This window comes from Xyrauchen texanus, chromosome 3 (genome assembly GCF_025860055.1).
Source record: "Xyrauchen texanus isolate HMW12.3.18 chromosome 3, RBS_HiC_50CHRs, whole genome shotgun sequence".
NCBI classification, from domain to species: Eukaryota; Metazoa; Chordata; class Actinopteri; order Cypriniformes; family Catostomidae; genus Xyrauchen; species Xyrauchen texanus.
The window spans coordinates 57443784-57467426 of record NC_068278.1 but is presented as its reverse complement, the minus strand read 5'-3'; the positions used below and the strand labels follow the sequence as shown (position 1 = coordinate 57467426).

At 41.6% G+C, this 23643-nt stretch overlaps 1 protein-coding gene across 1 annotated transcript in view; it reads right to left on the bottom strand.

Annotated features, from left to right (window-relative positions):
• LOC127623013 (pre-B-cell leukemia transcription factor 3-like) overlaps positions 1 to 23058 on the bottom strand; it is a 64058-nt gene extending 41000 nt beyond the window's left edge. The window contains exons 1-2 of the mRNA XM_052097233.1: positions 22350 to 23058; positions 20615 to 20688 (exon numbers count right to left, since the gene is read on the bottom strand). Of these exons, the coding sequence (XP_051953193.1) occupies positions 20615 to 20688; positions 22350 to 22534 (259 nt within the window). The 5' untranslated portion in view covers positions 22535 to 23058. The remainder of the gene's footprint in view (positions 1 to 20614; positions 20689 to 22349) is intronic.
• Between the last annotated feature and the right edge of the window lie 585 nt (positions 23059 to 23643).

The following is a 23643-nucleotide window of genomic DNA, read 5'->3' as shown; positions in this document are numbered from 1 at the left end:
TTCTTCTGCTGAACACAAGCAAATATTTTTAGAAGAATATTTCAGCTCTATAGGTCCATACAATACAAGTGAATGGGGTCCAAAACTTTGAAGCTTCACAAATCCCATAAATGCAGCATAAAAGTAATCCATATGACTCCAGCGGTTTAATTCATATCTTCAGAAGCGATATGATCGGTGTGAGTGAGAAACAGATGAATATTTAAGTCCTTTTTGACTATAAATCTCCACTTTCACTTTTACAGTCTCCTTTTGTTTTTGGTGATTCACATTCATCATGCATATCACCACCTACTGGGCAGGGAGGAGTATTTAAAGTTAAAAAAAATGACTTAAATATTGACCTGTTTCTTACCGACACCTATCATATTGCTTCTGAAGACATGGATTAAACCACTGGAGTCACATGGATTATATGTTGCTTTTATGTGATTTTTGGACCTTTCTGGCTACCATTAGCTTCTAAAATGTGTAATTTGTGTTCGCAGAAGAAAGTCATACCCTCCTGGGATGGAATGAGGGTGAGTAAATTTAGATTTTTAGGCAACTGTCCCTTTAAGTCACACTTAAATATGTATGAATGTCATTGCATTAGATATCAAAACATCAAAGCAAGTGGCATTTATTTTAAAGAAAGATAGCACAAGCACACTTTCCAACCTAAATATTTCACAAAACGAAGTTAATTAGGTTTGAAATGTTAAAGCAGTACAAACTGTTTACAGTAGCCTACAATTGTATTTATTGTATTGTGACACTATAGTCATCAAACGCTGAAATATGTCAATAATTAATTATTTGACCTCCACCTGTGGTTGCTATGCTTATTATCTAATGCAATGGCATTCACACATTTCTAAGTTTCCAAAGACTTTTACACTTTTTTGTTTCAAAATGTATATTTCACTATAAGCCGTGAATAGGAAAACATACACCGATGAGCCAAAACATTATGACCACTCACAGGTGAAGCGAATAACGCTGATCATCTCCTAACAAGGCCACATGTCAAGGTCTGGGTAGACTAGATGGTAAGCGAACAATCAGTTCTCATAGAAATGGGCAGGAGTAAAGTCCTGAGTGACTTTGACAAGGTCCAAATTGTTATGGTCAGATGACTGGGTCAGAGCATCTCTGAAACGGCAAGGCTTGTGGGATGCTCCCGGTCAGCAGTGTTGATTACCTACTGACAGTGGTCCGAGGAGGGACACACCACAAACCGGTGACAGGGTGTTGAGCACCCAAGGCTCATTGATGTGCGAAGGCAACGAAGGCTATCCCATTTTGTACAAACCGACAGAAGGTTGTCAAAGAATATTTTAATGATTGTTACGGGAGGAATGTGTCACAACGCTCAGTGCATCGCAACCTATGGAATGGTTTGAGGAACATGACGGAATTCTCCAGAATTCCCCAAATTCCCCAGATCTCAATCCGATTGAGCATCAGTAGGATGTGCTGGACTAACAAGTCCGATCCACAGCGCCTCTACCTTGCAATTTTCAGGACTTGAAGGATCTGCTGCTAGTGTCTTGGTGAAAGATAGCACAGGACAACTTTGGCGGTCTTGTAGAGTCCATGCCTAGATGGGTTGTTGCTGTTTTGGTGGCATGCGGAGCACCAACAGCACATTAGGCAGGTGGTCATAATGATCGGGCTGAGCAGTGCAGGCAATAATTCAGATAAGGCAGGTGATGATAAAACTCTCTTCCTGTTTTTAAAACACACATGGGAACTATTCCACAAATATTTGCTGAACTCCTACAAAGTCTCACTAAACTCACATTAGCAAACACTCTAAATTATAATAAATGACTTGCCCCTTGTATGCATTAACTTACAGGGTAGAACCAGGTTAACAGAATCTTTATTTAGCATTAAGAACGGGTGGGAAAGATGGGAAATTCAATGATCCAATGGTTTAATGAGCTAACATGCGAGAAAGTGTGATCTAGTGCAGATAGACATTTGAGTCAGTTTCCCAACAACAATACAGTCAAATAGTCCAATGCCAACATTTCAGAAACCAGCATGAAGTTTGATGCTCCAGTCCAGGCTGGATTGGTGCCGGTCTAGCAAAGGTACTGTTGAGCAAGCACTCTTGGGGAAAGGTCAAGCTATGATGCTGCTCCATTGAGCATCAGTGAGTGTGTTTGGTAGCCAATGTGAAATGTACTTCACCTCTGACGGCCCTGCTTATTCATGTAGATTTATTGAAAGAAACTGTAAATGAAGGCCATTGAGAAGTTCCACTGCCCTTTAGTGTGTGTGCGGCAATCCTTCTAGAACAGGAACTATCGATTGATATGATTTCCCAAGACTCCACAAAATGGGGGAGAAGGGGGGAAGCAGTCGATTCTCTCAATCATTCCTCAAGGACCGTCTGTATAAACTATAAACCGTTTAAGAAGCTATTTTTCAAAGTGTGACTTTACGACTATCTGTTGCTATAAATTCAACTAAAACTAGAAGGTAATGTATTATAGTAGTATTTATGTAGTATATATATGTAGTATAATAGTTCATTTACTCATTCTCAATTTTTTTTTTTTCCAATGTATTTTCAGCAAAGTAAGACTTAAATTTCAGTCTTTCATCACACAAAGCTTTCATACAGTTTTTTATAACTTAATAATCATATGGTCTGCATCAGGGCTGGACTGGGGGGGTGTTCGCTATCCTATTCTGCATATCGCAGCACCGTTTTGTGGTCCGTTCTGCATCACGCGGCGGCTCATTGTTGCTTATCGCTGCGCATTCGGCGCATTCAAGCTCGGTTCTCCCGATTTAACTTAACGCCCCTGATTGGCCCAAAAGTGCATCGGCCCACCGGGAAAATGCAGTCCAGCCCTGGACTGCATTTATTATGCTTTCATGGTCCTTTTTGGAGCATTACGGCCAATTTGGGTTTGTAATCAGATGATGCCATTATATAGCGCACTTATATGGCGCCTTTTTAACCTTAGCGGTTAACCAAAGTGCTTTAAACTGCGTCACATTCACCCATTCACAGACACTCACACTCATCCACCAATGACGGCAGAGCTGCCATGCAAGGTGCTAGCCTGCCATTGGGAGCAACTTGGGGTTCAGTGTTTTGCCCAAGGACACTTCGGCATGTGGAATCGTGTGGGCCGGGAATCAGCGCTTAGTGGCCGACCACTCTATCACCTGAGCCACAGCCACCCCATATGAACTATTCCTTTATTGACAAAAGAGAAAATATGTGTGTGCCTTTTTATATGTGGCATTTTTCTGTAGTTATAGTATTCCGTAACATACCAATGAGAATTTAATAAATGGGGGGCCTGGGTAGCACACTCAGTGAATAAAGACGCTGACTACCACCCCTGGAGTTCACGAGTTTGAATCCCAGGGCATACTGTGTGACTCCAGCCAGGTCTCCTAAGCAACCAGAATTGCCCCTGTTGCTAGGGAGGGTAGAGTCACATGGGGTAACCTCCTGTGTGGTTCTCGCTCTCTGTGGGGCGTGTCCTGAGTTGTGCGTGAATGCCGCTGAGAGTAGCATGAAGCCTCCACACGCGCTATGTCTCCACGGAAACGTGCTCAACAAGCCACGTGATAATATCCTCCACCACCCAGATTGAGGCGCGTCACTACGCCACCACAAGGACTTAGAGCGCATTGGGAAATCGGCATACCGAATTGGGGAGAAAAAGGGGAGAAATTCAAAAACAAATAAAGAATTAGTTAGCCAGAATAAAGTACTCTCCAAGCACTCATATCATAAATGACAGCCAGTTTTCTGTCACAGGTGCAACCGCAACAGTCATTATTTTCAAGAGAATGACTTTTAAGAGAACATTGTTATTCAATCTGTCACACATATGCAGTTCATCCATTTCAGATGAGGACTGGTGAGCCAGGTGTGTTTTGAGTTCACACATATCCTTTATATGGTGTGTTTGGGCTTTTGTGCCAGAACTGTTGTGTACGTCTGATCAAAGCTGTGCGCTTCACTGGAGACATGCAGGCATGCAATAGTTCACCCTGGCGCTGGTGCTTGTCTTGGCATCACCTAAAAGCAGTCTTTGTTCCCTCATTCTAGATGAAAGAACCAATCCCTGACAGCTACCATACAGGTGAGACAACAACCTCAGTGAAACCAAGATGGTTTCCTTTGGGGATCAAAGTCGATTTTTTCATGTTTGCAGCAGAAGTCAAACATAGAGGGAATTTTTAAACCTGGTCTTGAGGAATCACGTACGTATACCTACATTTTTGATGTGGTATGTTGTACTTATTGCTGCAGTTTCCTAGCGAAATTAACACTAGAGCCGCAACACAACAATGACTTTTATACCGATTCACACAAATCACAAGCAAAACGGTATATTATCAATTCAGAAACACTTTTAGTCCTATTCCATCTTATGATGCCGAAAACACTTTTACTATAGGATAGTACCAGTAAAGCGATACATTTTAAAGTTGCATTACACAACTGAACCTCCGCGATATGTGTAATGAACCACGTAATAGTATTTAAAAAAAATGTTGCATAAGTCATGTCCTTTTCATGATATTAGGCTGGAATTTTTTGCAACAGAATTGTACCAACAACAAAAAAAGACACCTTAATTTTTTTAAGAATCTGACGAGTTCAAAAGGCCTCATTGAAACTATTAAAATAATTTTGAGGAGTCAAGATGAATCACAACACATTTTTATGGAATGTTACGGGTTCAGTACAAGATCAGCACAAATTAAGAAGCATTTGTTGCGTAATATTGATTACCACAACATAAAACTTTGACCCGTCCCTCCTTCTAGAAAAAAAAGAAGCAAAAATCGAGGTTACAGTGAGGCACTTGCAATGGAAGTGATCTTTTGTTCAAACTTGTGTATTATGGCACTTTTCCACCGCACGTTACGGTTCGACTCGACTCGCTTTACTTTTCTGAGCTTGCTTTTCCACTGCAGTTTAGTGCCGCCTCAACGTGGGTGGGATTATAGGCTGAACGTCATAGTTGTGCCGCCTCTACTGCCGTGACATCATCTTAAACGTGACACAAACATTACTGGCCATAAATAATAACACGACCGCTAGCTGTTAGCTACTAGCTCATTGTGCTGCATAAAGCAGTTGTTGCATGGTGATTTTACACAAGTGTAACAGTTAAATTGGTCTGGTTGTTTTAGAAGCTTCCAGTAGCTGCTCAACTAAATAAAGTGAAGCTTTCAAGCAGAGTATAGAGTTAACGTAACAAATGTACCATACTCCAATAACGCCGTGGTCGGGTCCAGGGCACTCTCCCTCCCATTGCTCGCCGGTCTATTGCCATAGCGTCCATTTAGAACCACTTCCACTTCTGTTTGAAACACTCCGGCTGTTGTGGTCCTTGATGGTTCTGTAGTCACTTTTAAGTTTTTTTAACTTTTCCCTACACTGTTGGTAGGTCCGGTGGTAAGCCGTGATGCGGCCAACAGCTGAGACACTTCCTTTTCGTTTCACGTCGTTTCGTTCGTCGCTAATGAGAGGAACGTCTGCATCTCATTGACCACGCCGGGGTTTTGCGCACAGCCATTTCTTTTTACAATTCGAAAGTCGCGTGAACAATTGATACTGCTATCGCTGTTGCTAACTATGGGGCAGTGGTGGCTCAGTGGTTGAGGCTCAGGGTTACTGACCAGAAGGTTGGGGGTTCAAGCCCCAGCACCACCAAGATGCCACTGTTGCGCCCTTGAGCAAGTCACTTAACTCCAGGTTGCTCCGGGGGGATTGTCCCTGTAATAAGTGCACTGTAAGTTGCTTTGGATAAAAGCGTCTGCCAAATGCATAAATGTAAATGTAACTTTAAAACTAGTGGGTTGATGTCCCATTTTGCAAATCCAGTGACGCTGGTAGTGACGATTCTCTCTGAACAATCAGTAATCTGCAGGATTTTGACGTCAAATTTAGTTTCGGCTCGGCTCGCTTTGAAACTTGACCGAGGTGGTCCTAAAAAAAGTACCAGGTAACAGGTACTACCACAGTGGAAAACCCCAAAAAGAGAGCTGAGTCGAGTCAAGTCAAGCTGTACCGTGCAGTTGAAAAAAAAACTTTATTTGAGCATTACGTTGTCATCGCAATTAAGTTGTAAAATTGGAAATAATTTTACACAGAAAGGTTTGTAAGTGATTTGATCACACTAAAATCATGTTGACACGCATATTGCTTACAAGCATTGGCTTGTTTGAATGTTTACAGATTGGCCCTATTCACTTTCATTGTAAATGCCTCACTAACCCAGATTTTTTCTAATCTTATTTGTGGTAATCAACATTTAGTCATTTAAGCTTAACTTACATTGAACACAGAATATTCCTTTAAGAATGTAAAAGGTCAATTTTGATTTCACATTGACTTTAAACTGTGGTCGCTCTCATCTCCACTCCGTGAAGTGCCATAAATTCAGAGAGGTCATTTATTCTAAGAGTTATCCATCATACAGGTATATGCTGTGCGTGATGTGGACTAATTCATTATGAGTGTCGGCGTGATATATAACAAGCACTCAAGAGGGTGAAGAGTTCAAGGTAGCAATTAAACCAGTTGGGGCAATTGAGCAGACATCAGCATCTTAAAACAAACACAAGTACAGCCAAGAGATTTACAACCTCTTTTCATTACCCAAATAAAAATGCTCCAGAATGGACACGGACAACTTTATGTAACAATTATAAAATATTCCCATGAACCTGACAATGGCAGGGTAAATTTAGTCTGACAAACTGAATGATGCCCTTATGCTGGGAAATGACTAAGGGGTGCATTCACAGAGAATGAATGGCATCCGCTGATAGCGTTGTTTAGTTGCACATGCTATCTGCGTTGTTTTAACTCCCTATCCACTAAAGGAATCATGCAAATCAGATAATGGTATTGTCACGAACATCGAGAGCACCTCCCCCTCCAGTCGTCGGAGATCAGATTCACCGGAGTTCTGAGTATAGACTATATTTCCCATGAACCCACATACTTAGGTCTGATTACTACGCAGCTGTGCCTTGTTTGTTATTCCCTATTTAATCAGCCTTGTTCTAACACTCTTTGCGAAGTCTTGTTTTGCTCCGGCTACAATTCCAAGCGTTTGTTCCAGTTCATTATCCTGTCTACTGTGTATCGACCCTGCCTTGTTCCAGTACCGTGTTTGTTAGCCGCCAGCCCTTTATTACCTTTGCCTGTTCCAAGTTCATTGATTGTTTGCTGCCTGCCCCGATCTCCTGCCTGCTCTCACGTTGATTCTGCCTGCCTCCTATATTCCTGTTTGCCCGTGTTGACCATTGCCTGTACCTCTTCTGTGTCTTCATTAAAATACTGCTGATGGATCCCAACCAGTCTGTGTCTTCGTTACAGAAGACTTCGCCAAACACCGATCCAGCGGTAATCTCCCGCATGGCAGAAGAGCTCTCAACTCAAGCGAATCTCTTAACAACGCAACAACATCAGCTCGCTCGACTTACATCAGCTGTTGAAGAGATGATGCGCTCCATGCAAGCGCAGCCCCAGTCTGTCTCTTCTTCGGCGCCCGCTATACCTCAAGCCAGCGCAGCTGACACCACTGTTCCGCACTTCATTTCTTCTACCAGCCCAAGGCTCGCGCTGCCAGAAAAATTTGATGGCACGCCCTCTAGATGCAAGGGGTTCATCATGCAATGCTCAGTTTTCCTCTCCCAACAACCTGCACTGTATCCAACTGACGAAAGCAAAATCCTCTTTATGAGCTCTGTACTCACGGGTAGAGCCCTCGATTGGGCCACTGCAGTCTGGACCAACCAGGGATTCGCTCAATTCACCTTCGACTCCTTCCGTCAAGGTCTGATCGACGTCTTCGATCACCTTGAAGGGGGTAAGAATGCAGGTGAACAACTACTGGCGCTCCGCCAAGGCAACCGCAAGGCGGCAGACTACACACTCTCCTTTCGTACCCTTACTGCACAAACCGGTTGGGTTGAAGCAACCCACAAATTACTATTTCGTCAGGGCTTAAACACTGAACTCCAGTCCGAACTGGCCTGCCGTGATGAGGGGGCGTCACTCGACCAATTCATCGCTCTGGCAATCCGAGTGGACAACCTCATCCGTTCCCGACGTCCTAGTCGTTGGTCACCACCTTCTTCTGCCATGTTCCCGATGAGCGACACAGCAGAACCCATGCAGGTCGACCGCACACACCTCTCACCCGAAGAACGTGAACGCCGCTTCTCCAATCGCCTCTGCCTCTACTGCGGCCGGGCTGGACATCAACGCGCCAGTTGTCCGAAGCGCCCGTCACAAATGCCACGCCCCGGGGTAAGTCTATTAATTTCTTCTACCCCGTCTGGAAACTGCCTCGAAGTACCTGTAAAGCTTACCTACCTTTCGGACAGTATTGTCACTCATGCCTTAATAGACTCGGGCGCGGGCAACTTCATTGATGAGAGTTTCTGTGAGCATTACCAAATTCCCCTGATCGCTTGTAATCCTCCCTTGACAGTGGCGGCGCTAGATGGTCGGCCTCTGGGATCTGGCAGAGTGTGCTTCTCCACCTGTGACATCACCCTGCAGGTGGGCTTACTACACTCGGAAACTTTACGATTCTTCGTCATCAACTCCCCTCGCAACTCTGTTATCCTTGGTTTTCCCTGGCTCGAATGCACAACCCACAAATCTCCTGGCAGGAAGGGCAAATATCTCAGTGGGGCCCGGGCTGTTCCACGCTAATGTCTTCAAGTAGTCCGACCTATCACCGTGGGCACTACCCACGCTAGTAAAAACCCGACTCACTTCCTGCGATACCCCATGCATACACTGATCTCAGAGAGGCGTTTAGCAAGTCCAAGGCTGCTCTACTCCCACCCCATCGGCTCCAGCGATTACGCCATTGAACTCAAGCCCGGCGCCACACCCCCTGTTGGTAGAATTTACCCCTTGTCCGAACCAGAGTCTCTTGCTATGAAGTCCTACATCGAAGAGGAACTTTCCAAGGGCTTTATCCGTCCCTCCACTTCTCCAGCGGCAGCTGGTTTTTTTCTTCGTTAATAAGAAAGATGGCTCCCTACGTCCTTGTATTGACTATCGGGGCCTAAATGAGGTTACCATTAAATTACGATATCCTCTACCACTCGTTCCCTCTGCCCTAGAACAACTGAGATCAGCTAAATTCTACACCAAGCTGAACTTACGAAGCGCCTATAATTTAATTCGCATTCGGGAGGGGGACGAGTGGAAGACCGCATTTTCTACCACTTCTGGCCACTACGAATATTTGGTCATGCCTTTCGGCCTTTCCAACAGCCCCTCAGTATTCCAGTCCTTCATCAATGACACTTTCCGGGACATGCTCAATAGGTGTCTAATCGTTTACATCGATGACATCCTGATTTACTCTGATTCCCTTGAAGAACACATTGCCCAAGTCAGAACGGTACTGAAGCTCTTGATCCAACATCAGCTATACGTCAAGGCAGAGAAATGTGAGTTTCATCTAAGAGCAGTTTCCTTCCTCGGCTACGTCATCAGCCCGGAAGGGGTGGCCATGGACAGCAGCAAGGTCCAATCCGTCCTAAACTGGCCTCAACCTAACACTGTTAAAGAGCTCCAACGTTTCCTGGGATTCGCCAACTTTTATCGGAGGTTCATCAGGAACTTCGGTACTGTCGCCTCACCTCTCACTGCTTTGGTTAAAAAGGGACAAACCAAACTTCACTGGTCCTCCGACTCTCTCCGGGCCTTCCATCAGTTGAAGGAGCGCTTTACCTCAGCTCCCATCTTACATCACCCTGACCCTGATATTCCGTTCGTGGTAGAGGTTGACGCGTCCAACACAGGCATTGGAGCCATTCTCTCCCAACGACAGGGTAACCCACCTAAATTATTTCCCTGTGCCTTTTACTCTCGCAAACTGTCTGCTCCCGAGCAAAACTACGACGTCGGCAACCGGGAACTCCTGGCTATGAAAGCTGCTCTAGAGGAATGGCGACACTGGTTGGAGGGGGCCAGACACCCATTTCAGGTCTTTACCGATCATCGCAACCTTGAATACCTGCGCTCGGCCAAAAGACTCAACCCCAGACAGGCCAGATGGGCCTTAATCTTCACCCGCTTCAACTTCTCAATTTCCTATCTACCCGGCTCCAAGAATGTCAAGGCCGACTCCCTTTCTCGACAGCACGAAGCCACACCTCAAAACCCCTTCGATGAGCCCATAATTCCTCCCGGATTGGTTCTCGCTCCCATCCAGTGGGACATCATGTCAGACATCACTCAGGCCCACACCTCCAACCCCCCCCCCTCCCGAATGCCCACCCAACCGAACATTTGTACCTCACAGTTTGCGGGAGAGGGTAATTCGTTGGGTACATGATACGTCACATTCCGGGCACCCAGGCACCACAGCTACAGTTCGCCTGCTTCAGAACCGCTTCTGGTGGGAAACTCTGTTGGAAGATACCACCGACTTTGTCAACAAGTCTCAGGTCTGTAACATCGCCAAGACACCCAAAGAGACTCCAGCTGGCCTACTGCAACCCTTACCCATACCCCAACGTCCCTGGTCACACATCGCCGTAGACTTTATCACCGATCTCCCCAGTTCTCAACATTACACCACGATCCTCACTGTCATCGATCGGTTCTCCAAGGCTTGCCGTCTTATCCCTCTACCCAAGCTACCCACTGCCCTCGAGACCGCTGAACAGCTCCTTCAGTACGTCTTCCGCTATTATGGTCTCCCAGAGGACATCGTTTCGGACCGGGGTCCCCAATTCACATCCAGGGTATGGAAAGCCTTCTTTCGTCTCCTAAATATTAATGTCAGTCTTACCTCAGGCTATCACCCCCAGTCCAATGGCCAGACAGAACGCCTGAATCAGGAAATAACCAAATTTCTCCGAACATACTGTCACCAAAATCAGTCGGACTGGAGTCGGTACCTCCCGTGGGCAGAGTATGCGCAAAACTCTTTACTCAAACCTGCTACCAACTTAACTCCCTTCAAATGTATCCTGGGATACCAACCCCCCCTGTTTCCCTGGTCCGGCGAACCTTCAGAGGTCCCCGCAGTTAATGACTGGCTTCGGCGAAGTGAGGGCAGTGAACCGATCCAAGGAACAAGCTGACCGTCATCGTCGCCCTGGCCCCAACTACGCTCCTGGTCAATGGGTCTGGCTCTCCACCCGGGATCTCCGTCTTCGCCTCCCCTGCAAAAAACTCAGTCCTAGGTATGTGGGTCCCTTTAAGATTCTCAGACAGATCAACCCAGTTTCTTTTCGTTTACAACTTCCAACTAACTATCGCATTTCTCCCACTTTTCATGTCTCCCTGCTCAAACCGGCTGATGGTCCGAGGGCTGAGGAGGAGGTGAGTTCCAGGCCCCCTCCCCTGATTGTGGGCGACGAGGAAGCTTTCCTGGTGCGGACCTTGCTTGACTCCAGACGACACCGGGGTCAGCTCCAATACCTGGTGGATTGGGAGGGGTACGGTCCGGAGGAAAGATCCTGGGTAAATACCAATGACATCCTCGATCCCAATCTCATTGCAGAGTTCCACCGGACCAATCCGGAGAGACCGGCCCCTCGACCCCGGGGGAGACCTCGACGTAGGGTCGCATCCTCGCGTCCGGAGCCGCTCACAGGGGGGGGGCTCTGTCACGAACATCGAGAGCACCTCCCCCTCCAGTCGTCGGAGATCAGATTCACCGGAGTTCTGAGTATAGACTACATTTCCCATGAACCCACATACTTAGGTCTGATTAATACGCAGCTGTGGCTTGTTTGTTATTCCCTATTTAATCAGCCTTGTTCTAACACTCTTTGCGAAGTCTTGTTTTGCTCCGGCTACTATTCCAAGCGTTTGTTCCAGTTCATTATCCTGTCTACTGTGTATCGACCCTACCTTGTTCCAGTACCGTGTTTGTTAGCCGCCAGCCCTTTATTACCTTTGCCTGTTCCAAGTTCATTGATTGTTTGCTGCCTGCCCCGATCTCCTGCCTGCTCTCACGTTGATTCTGCCTGCCTCCTATATTCCTGTTTGCCCGTGTTGACCATTGCCTGTACCTCTTCTGTGTCTTCATTAAAATACTGCTGATGGATCCCAACCAGTCTGTGTCTTCGTTACAGGTATAAAAGCAGCCAAATCACAAGTACAAATGAGATCTTGTTAATGGGTATTTCTTTAACTTTTGGCACTTATTATTATTATTTTATTATTTACTAAAAATGTTCAACAGTGTATATACACGTGCATTTCAGGAAACAACGAATAAAATGCAAGATAAATATCACTTGTGAGCAGAATATTTTTATACATACATTTTACATTTACATGTATGCATTTGGCAGATGCTTTTATCCAAAGCAACTTACAGTGCACTTATTACAGGGACAATCCCCCCGGAGCAACCTGGAGTTAAGGGCCTTGCTCAACGACACAATGGTGGTGGCTGTGGGGATCGAACCAGCGACCTTCTGATTACAAGTTATGTGCTTTAGATCACTACGCCACCACCACTCACCACTTTAACACCACTTTATTGGGGTTCATTTCCAATAAAGTTATCATTTTTAAGCAAAATTATGCAAAAAGTATTTAGAAAAAATTTAAAAAGTAAATGTATTTAGAAAACATAAAATAGTAGCTATAAAATTAGCTTTAGCAAGACAAAGCAGGCAGCCATTTTTCTTTTTTTAAAACATGAAAAAATTTCATTTCCATCAATGTAATTTCCACAACAGTCAATTATAGGTTCAATTATAACACAGTTTAACATCGTTAATTAAATTGTTGTTTTTTTCCAGTTGGGCTAACAAATAAAATTATGAAAGTTCACAATGAATTTTCATTTTATTATCACTGGGATTAATGGGCGGTAAACTTTAAATTATCACACGTGAGACTCGTTAGTGCTAAACGATGGCGCCAAAAGTGTCCTTTTCCACCTCATGGTGGTGATTTTGCAAACGCGTCTCACATGTGAGAATTTAAAGTTTTACCACCGAGTTAATCCCAGTTATAAAAAGGGTCATTCTGGTTGAGTACCTACTGTATTTGTGTGTTCCAAATGTCCTCATATTTAACGTGCGGTACAATACAGTTGCCCTTTGAATAGGTGGCTGCAAGCAAAAGTCCATTGATTACTGCAATCTATAACATTACAGTACAACTACAGCACACATTAGAGAAGAAATACATTCAATTGTTGTTAGTCCAGTGACAGGGCTTGTGACAGCAGCCCCTTTATACGTTACAATATTTAAGCAGACGTCTGAGTGGGAGAGCAGCTGCAGGTCCAGCCGTACTGCGGGTTGGTCACTCCGAGTTGTCAGATTTGATAAACGAGTGCCGAGCTGTTCAATTTCACATTTGGTCCTCGTCATATCCGCAGCTCGGTGATCATGCGTCACTGACCCGTGCAGGGCAGGCAGGAGGATATTGATAAAACAATTATATGCTCGCCGCTCATTTGATTTTCTATTTCAATTACCGCTGGCGAGGACGGGAGCAGCGAGGATTGCACTATTGATTTTTTTCCCTGTGACAGGAAAGAGCAAGACTCCTTCACAGGATGCTTTGATGACAATGCAGGGGTGTAATAACACACTGTCCAGTGTCTTTGGCTTTTCTATCAGTATTTCCCTTGCTTTGGTGAGACACAGAGTGAGAGAAATGGAGAAACTGAGAGAGAAAGACCTGTGATAAAGGGATGAGATGTCTGTATTTCTCTAAACTTGATATGTATTGTACCTATACGTATTGGAATGTAGTGCAATCCATATACTATACTTGTGTATGGACAAATAAATGCTTAATTTGTTGCTTAATTAAAGACAATCATAACAATATTTGTTGTTTTGTGTTAAAGTGATAGTTCACTCAAAAATGAAAATCGTTTACCCTCATTTATCCCCAACGGTAAGTAAAAGTATGTAATACTAAGTGCCTTATTAAACATCACTTACCATTGTTTCCAAACAGGTTTCCCTATAGAGTGCAATGAAGTGCAATTTGAATCTTAATGTATTTGACAAATAGACCAAGGTACAGATCTTTGCACTTAAGACTTAAAATAGGTCCCATGAGTTTTTTCCTGGGACATGATAAAACTGCCAAACGAAAAGAGGAAATAGCACTGTGTAACAGACATGTGAAGGCTTGTGTAGACGACTCATCTATAAAATATGCAACCCTTCCCTCTCGGCCTTTTATCCCGTGTGACAAAATTATGGACGACCGCCGATCACAAATGGCACTCATATCGCACACACACATCACAGGGGAATTGTAAAATATTTCAATACACAGCGGGGGGGGGTGTAGCATTCACTTTTGGGAAATTAACATTTAATGCAGCAATACTTTAGCGCAATTTAGTAAACCTGTCGAGAGAGACGAGGTGCTGAAAGAACAAAGGCAATGTCACACCTGTCAAGTGCTCTTGAAAACAGTCTAGTGGCGTTGTATATCTGTGTGACAACATTGTCTGCTAGCTACAGTGCCACTGGTGCCTAGAAAGCATTTCAGAAATGTTGTTGCATCTGTGTGTTGAAGTGTGTATGTGCCTATGTTCATATGTGTGTCCATTAAGGGTGGGCGTTATGTCCAAAACCTTCTAAGTAGTTTTATATAATGGTAACAGTGTAAATAATGATATAAGAGAGTGCAGTTAGTGCATAACTGTAGGGGCGAACATTTTTTATTCTAGTGGTAAGTGATAATTCTTAGACTACAGATCCATTTACTTTTATGAGGCTGTTCTTATGAATCTACAGTACACAACGAGTGTAGTACCATTTCCGATTGAATGACACTTCAATCGAATGACTGTTCTTTTCAATCTTCAGCATGACCAGTCTAACATAGTTCCCAAACAAATGAACTAATGAACTTGTTCTTTTGAATCTATTGCGTGAAACACATAGCACAACCAGTGTAGTCCGATTCATGCATGAATGTCTCTTCTTAGCCGCTTCTTTTGAATCTACAGTGTGCAACATACAGTATGCAACATAGAGCGCAACAAGTGTAGTACCATTCCAGAACGAATGACTCTTATGAACCGGTTCTTTTCAATCTTCAGCGTGACCAGTGTAGTGCAGTTCCCAAACAAATTAATCTAATTATTGTTCTTTTGAATCTATTGTGCGAAACACACAACGCGACCAGTGTAGTACGATTCATATACGAATGACTCGGTTAGCCGGTTCTTTTGAATCTGCAGCACAAACAGTGTAGTGCAGTTCCCGAACAAATTACACTTATGAACAGGTTCTTCTGAATCTACAACAGCCAATATACAACTAAATGCCACTGTAGTCCGATTCCCAAACGAATTACTCTTATGAGCCAGTTCTTTTGAATCTACAACATGACCAGTGTATTGCAGTTTCCAAACAAATGACTCTTATGAGAAGGTTCTTTTGAATCTACGGCTCAAAACACAGCATGACTGATGTAGTCCGATTCCCGAACAAATGACTCTTATGAGAAGGTTCTTTTGAATCTACGGCTCAAAACACAGCATGACTGATGTAGTCCGATTTCCGAACAAATGAATCTTATGAGAAGGTTCTTTTGAATCTGCAGCGCAAAACACAGCATGACTGATGTAGTCCGATTTCCGAACAAATGAATCTTATGAGAAGGTTCTTTTGAATATACAGCGCAAAACACAGCATGACTGATGTAGTCCGATTCCCGAACAAATGACTCTTATGAGAAGGTTCTTTTGAATCTACGGCTCAAAACACAGCATGTCTGATGTAGTCCGATTCCTGAACAAATGACTCTTATGAGAAGGTTCGTTTGAATATACAGCGCAAAACACAGCGTGACAGATGTAGTCTGATTCCCGAACAAATGACTCTTATGAGAAGGTTCTTTTGAATCTACGGCTCAAAACACAGCATGACTGATGTAGTCCGATTCCTGAACAAATGACTCTTATGAGAAGGTTCGTTTGAATCTACGGCTCAAAACACAGCATGACTGATGTAGTCTGATTCCTGAACAAATGACTCTTATGAGAAGGCTCGTTTGAATATACAGCGCAAAACACAGCGTGACTGATGTAGTCTGATTCCTGAACAAATGACTCTTATGAGAAGGTTCTTTTCAATCTATGGCTCAAAACACAGCATGACTGATGTAGTCCGATTCCTGAACAAATGACTCTTATGAGAAGGTTCTTTTCAATCTATGGCTCAAAACACAGCATGACTGATATAGTCCAATTCCTGAACAAATGACTCTTATGAGAAGGTTCTTTTGAATCTACGGCTCAAAACACAGCATGACTGATGTAGTCTGATTCCTGAACAAATGACTCTTATGAGAAGGCTCGTTTGAATATACAGCGCAAAACACAGCGTGACTGATGTAGTCCGATTCCCGAACAAATGACTCTTATGAGAAGGTTCTTTTGAATCTACGGCTCAAAACACAGCATGACTGATGTAGTCCGATTCCTGAACAAATGACTCTTCTGAGAAGGTTCTTTTGAATCTACAGCGCAAAACACAGCATGACTGATGTAGTCCGATTCCCGAACAAATGACTCTTATGAGAAGGTTCTTTTGAATCTATGGCTCAAAACACAGCATGACTGATGTAGTCCGATTCCTGAACAAATGACTCTTATGAGAAGGTTCGTTTGAATATACAGCGCAAAACACAGCGTGACTGATGTAGTCCGATTCCCGAACAAATTACTCTTATGAGAAGGTTCTTTTGAATCTACAGCGCAAAACACAGCGTGACTGATGTAGTCCGATTCCCGAACAAATGACTCTTATGAGAAGGTTCTTTTGAATCTACAGCACACCAGTGTAGTGCAGTTCCCAAACTAATGACTCTTATGAACTGGTTCTTCTGAATCTATAGCACCCAACATACAACTCAGCAACTGTTGTCCGATTCCTTAACAAATGCCTCTATGAGCCAGTTCTTTTCAGTGGATCAGAAACACTTAATTTGGAGAAGTTTCTGAATTAATCTCACTGACTAAACCAAGAACTGTTAGTGTAATGCTGTACTTAAGGCTCCCGAGACCTCAATCATGCATTGCAGTTACTGACTGGTTGTTTACATTAAATTTTGTAGTTAAAGTGAGGCTTGTAATCAGAGGAATTTTATTACACGAAGATGTTTAGAATTTTTATGTATATACAATTACTGTAGGACCATTTGTTGGATTGCATTTATGCGTTTAATAAATCTTGGAAAGTCATTTAAAAGTCTGTGAAAACACACCTTTTGCAAGATTTTTATTACATTTATCTCTGATTTGTTATATCTGCTCTATCATCATTTGCCAACAGAGTGGTGGTGTAGTGGGCTAAAGCACATAACTGGTAATCAGAAGGTTGCTGGTTCGATCCCCACAGCCACCACCATTGTGTCCTTGAGCAAGGCACTTAACTCCAGGTTGCTCCGGGGGGGATTGTCCCTGTAATAAGGGCACTGTAAGTCGCTTTGGATATAAGCGTCGGCCAAATGCATAAATGTAAATATAAATGTAAACACACTGCTGAGGCAGTAAATGCAATAACAATTACATTTATTTCCAAATAGTTCTTCCTAAAAATTAAGAAATGTTAATGAAACAATTCAACAATCGGAATCATTAAAAGGAATCAGTATCTGAACCATAATCGTTAAATTTCATACGATTTCCATCCCTACTATTGACTACATAAGTCATTGAATATCTTTCCAGTGGCATGTTTAACAGTAAACATTTGCTTCAGAAATCTACTTTGTGCTTTTAATACTAAACCAACACAGAAGTACATAAGCATAAAAGGAACGTGAAGGGTTTAAATCAATTATGCTCCATTCTCATGTCCATTTTCCGGGCCACTGATCCATGCCGCCCAGCTCTGACAGTTCTCCACAGTCTACAGGGTAAGATGAACACACCCGCCTGGGCTGAGAGGGTGTAATGAGCCACCCGCCACAGTCAAAATCAGTCTTAACCACTGTCTGCAGCCCAGTTAATGGCACATCTCCTGCCATCACAGTCCAATAATAAGAACAGCAGCATGCACAGGCAATGCAATGGTTTTCGAGAGATTGACTGCACGTATTACAGTCGTATTTTGGTCATTTTTAGTTATGTTTATGTTTTAAAGCATTAAAGCACACCGTAGAGTTCTTGAGGAAATGTTTCACAATGACAACAGTTTAGAAATATTGAATCTAGAGAGCAGAATATCACCACTGTGCAATAATACCACTTTAAGTGCAAATATTAGATCTGCTCTTAAACAACAGCCAGCATCTACACTAACACTGATATTTATTTACAACTTGAAATTGAAATTTACGTTTTCCCCTAATTACATTTTATTGCTCAAATAGAGATATAATATTCAGATTGATTTATTTTGTTCATTAGCTCTCTGTCAGATTGCCTGAATAATAAAATGTCCCCGGTAGACTTCAGAAGTGCTTACTTATTCAATATGAGCCATGTCTGTAAATCAACCTAATAAATCAAACACAATTGCATAAGCTTTACTTAAAGCTGACAACTGATATTGCAAAATGAGATATGCATGTTTACGAATATGCACACATGGCAAATATTGTGTGAAACGTATTCTGCATACTTGAGTTGAAGAGGAAGTTAGTACTCACTAGGGCAATGTAAAGACAGAATGCCACATCTGAATCAATTAAGTGAATGGAGATTGAACGAATCTTTTTTTAGTGAACAAATCATTCTTGTTCACTTCCAGGGTTTCGGTCATAAAGGACTTACCCTGCGTCCTGTATTTAAACAAGGATGCACTTCTCGGTAAAACAGTACGTTCTTTTAGGTATTCATGCGAGTAGTATGGATAGATTTAAAGGTAAATATTCCCTTAACCAGCCCATGATCCTCTCGTGTTCTAAAGTATCCTGTCACTGTTTTATGTGAGAAACCACTGCAAGCAATTCAGTCCGTGAGCTGTCCGAATCACGAACCAATTCAGACCGTTTCGCAAAGCTGTTTGACCAATTCATTGAAAAGAACTGACTCAAAAGAGCGATTCATTTGCAAATCTGGCATCGCTAGTTCACAGCCAACAGAAGAGTTCATTGTAGGCTAATATGTTCACCACTCCCTCCACATTGTGATGTCACACTGTGGTAGACATTTGCATCTGACCCTCTCCACAACAACATATAACACCTACTTTACCTTTAATCACTTAAGTAGCCCCGCCCAGTAACGATGAGCAGTGAGGTGGCAAAGAGAGAGCAGGTCAATCAACAGCCAATCAGAACAGTGGGCGTGTACGGTCAAGTCTTAAAGGAGAAGCAGCAGCAAAACAGGGCGTTTCTGACAGTGGGTCAGAATGAGGGTGGAAAATGATCATGTTTTACAAAATATATGACTGTTTTTGTGCACAAAAACGTTCCTAATATAATAAGTTGGGATGGCACCGCTACGATACCTGGTCCGGTATTGGCTCCGACACTGACCTTTTTTGGCGGATCAGGTATCGGTCCAACAAGCCCGATCCGATACTGTGTGTTAGTCATGCTCGTTACTGTCAAGCTCCAAAAATGACATAAAATAACTATACAAATAAAAGCCACTTTGTGCGATAGCTCTGTGAATCACAAAAGGCTGTGTTTAATAAGTAAGTATAAAATGCACACGCCGCTCCAGCGCGTTTTTGAACGGCGCTGCTCTGTTGACACACACTAGCAGCTATTTTTAGCCTTCACAGCACAACAGTGCGCTATATTTGAGCACTACTCACAACAACATCTCAGATGTAGATGCTCAATAGTTCGGTTCACTTATAATATGCATTTAGAACGGCACCGAAGGAGCATTTTACCAGAATTTGACTTAGAAGCAAATTAAACTACTGTGAACTAGCCTACAAACAGACACATACAGGACGTCCTGGAGAGTTTAGAATGTCAAAATAAAAGCCTGAGGGTTTTAAAGTTAAAGATGCACGATTGAGAAAGATTACTGTTGTATTCAAAATTCTAAAAGTCAATAATAATAGTAATAATAATAATAATATTTTATTATTATTATTATTTGTTTAGAAATTATAACAATATTTAAGTTGAATGGGTTCCAAAAAATAACTGTGAATGAAAAGTGAGCTGAAATCTTACAACTAAATTGAATGTTAATATTGCTGATACATTATCCAGTATACTAGTTATGTTAGTTAGTATACTAGTTATATATTTTGCACTATTTGTACTATTGTACCTTGTACTATTGTTTGTGAATACAAATCTGATTTGACAATCTATGAATATATCTACCTAATAACTTAATGGTTAAATTAAAATAAAGTAAAAAATGTCTACTAAAGTGTCTGTTTACTGAAAGCATGCTCTTAGGAAAAGTGCATTACGTTAAATTGTCCAATCAAACACCCATTGTGCTGAGAAGTGCCAAGATGCAAATCAAAAAGCATAGTCATAAATACACGCAAACACAGCTCTTTTACACTTTGGTGAGGAAGCATCTGTCAATGTAAAAAACATTATTGTCTGTCATAGACATGATGTTCTGTAGGACTGCTGGTGGCATTGGTGCATTTGTATTGACGAGCAGCAGCCGTATAGGTGTATTATGGCCCTTTAATGTGTGAGACGTAAAGAACCACTCACCTGTTTTCTCTTTGATTTCACAGAGCACGCTGAATAAAGCCGGCTTCATTCTGTGACAGTTTAGCCCATGCTTTCTTTCAAACAAAAACACAAGATATACAAAACAGCTAATTATTCACACATGGCATTACAATAGTTGATCGTTCCTCTATGAGTACTAAATGTACTCTTTATACTACATTGCACCTACATTGCAAAATAAATAATATTCTGTTTGATCTGCATTTATTTTTCTTAAAATGTACAAAAAGGATAAGCAACTGTTGAATGAATGCTTTTGACTTTTGGTAATATCTATTGTCTTTTACATAGTATATGTTTGGTAAACAAGTTATCAAAACCACATTACATTAAATGGTCTGCACATATATAGCACCTTTTTTAACCTAAGAGGTTACCAAAGCGCTTTACACTCTGTCCCATTCACTCACACACACACACACACACCAATGCTATGAAAGGTGCTAGCCTGACAATGGGAGCAACTTTGGGGTCAGGGGTCTTGCCCAAGAATACTTCGACATGTGGAGTCATTTGGGACAGGAATCGCACCAACCCTGGGATTAGCGTCCGACCCGCTCTACCACCTGAGCCACAGTCACCCCTTATATGAAAGGAATATTCAATACAACTTAAGCTCATTCGACAGCACTTGTGGCATAATGTTGATTAGCACAAACATTCATTTTGACTTCCCGCTCCTTTTCTTTAAAAAAAAGCAAAAAAATCTTGGTTCCAGTGAGGCACTTACAATGGAAGTGAATATGGGCCAATCCGTAAACGTTACAAATACTCACTGTTTGCAAGTATGGCCACTAGATGTAAACAATATGAGTGCTAAGATGATTTTAGTGTGATAAAAATTGCATACTAACCTGTGCAAAGTTATGTCCAGTTTTACAACTTCGTTGCCATGACAACGCAATGGCATAAACCCTAAAACAACATTAAAACGATGATTTAAACAACTTTACAACTCAAATAATACACAAGTTTTAACAGAAGAATTAATGGAAGTGGTTTTCTAAAATTATAAGGTTCACATTTCTGCCTTTAAACCCTCCAAAATTTTGGCCCCCATTCACTTCACAGTAAGTGCCTCATTGTAACTTGGTGTTTTGCTTTTATAAAGAAAAGGAGGGATGAGTCTAAATAATTTTTTTTGGTGATCATCATTACGCCACAAATGCTGTCGATTGAGCTTAACTTGTATTGGATCCGGAACATTCCTTTAAGGCAAGAGTCAACTGCAATGAAGATCATTTTGGGGCAATTTTTTTTTTATTTGTTTTTTTTTTATAAATGTCACAAACAGGTTTTATATGTTGTTGGTTTATATGCCAAAACAATGCATTGCTATCGTTGTATATTTAATTTTTTTTTCTTGTTTCATGAATTGTGCTGTATTCTGTAGCTAATTGTCTTAATGCGTACATTTTGCCAAAATGCCTATAATCCTGCAGGCTATTTAATAGCAGCTTGCGTTGTGACAACTTCCCCCATATAGTGTGCCAACATAAAATATCAGTGTGTATTAATTTATTGGAGATAACTGGAAATGCTCAATAGCTTTTTAGTAGTCAATACTTTATGTATGTGCATAATGCATAATGTTAACAATGCTTTTTTAAATACTTGAATCTACATATAAATACACATTGTTGACACTATAGTAATTATAGTAACATATAGGCTACACTATAAGTAAAGTGTTACCAATTATTCTGCAACTAACTTTGCTTGAGCCTCGTCCAAGCTTTGGTCGGTGATGGTCATAATTTGATGCAGAATGTCCCCCAAGTCCTGTTTATTTCTCGCGTCTTCATCTGTCTCGTGACCGTGAGTGACCGGTAATGCCACCGAGTATCCGGTGAGGGTCACCCCTCCAAGGGTGTGCATCAGATGGCTCTGCTCGTCCATGCTCCGTCACGAAGGGCTTTTAATTCCTTTAAATCCACACAGGAGAGATATTGATGCTGTCCGGGAATATATCCACTACATGGAGATGCAATACAACGCGTAAGAGTGCGCACAACGATCTGAAGTTAATGCAAAAATGTGAACAGCTTTAATAAAATGACTTCCCGGTCCTCAGATCTGGGATAGTCAAGTCCACTTTGATGCTTTAATTGTTCTTTATGCTGAATTCTTTACAGTGTTGCGCTCTCGCAATGTTTCTTCAATAGTCACGCGCTATTGATCCATCTAGTCCAGTTGCACCTTGTGCAAAACTTCAGAAGACCCCCATCCAATGGTTTCTCACCCTTAGTTTCATTAAGACCAAATAAACGAGGAATAATAACATAAATGTAATATGGTTTTTAATAAACCTTAGTTTTTAGTTTTTTCCTCCTTGCTGGTGCTGTTGAATAATAAAGTCAGGTTGTTAAATGCACATCAAGTTCTTCTAAATGATCTACAGCAGATGTGATGGGTGCTGAGATCACGCGTGCGTGGATTCCCGTGTGTTTCTGTTTCTCGAGCGGAGCTCCTGCTGTTCATGTACCGTTTTTTTTTTTTTTTCACGTCTCCAATAACAGACTGTAGGCTCCGCCCACCCGGGGCATCTGCGCAACTGTGTTGCCAATTATTATAAAAACTCGTTAAAATTAAAATGAACAATAATAAAAACAAATATTTTGTATTTATCTATATTTTAATTTTTTTTATATATATTAATTATTTATGATACTTTATTTTTATTATTATTATTATTAATATTATTAATAATAATAATTATTAATTCGAATAACTATTAATCATTAAATAATTAATTATTATTATTATTAATAATAATATTAATTATTATTTATTTTAATTACTATTAATCATTAAATAATTAATAATATTAATAATTATTATTAATAATAATAATAACAAAAATAATAATAACGCATTAATGTTTAATCATTATAATTATTATTTAAATAATTATATTAATACTGGTAATAATAATATTAGCAATAGCTAATAATAATAATAATAATAATAATATATATATTATTAAGTTATTTTGTAAGTGCTGTCAA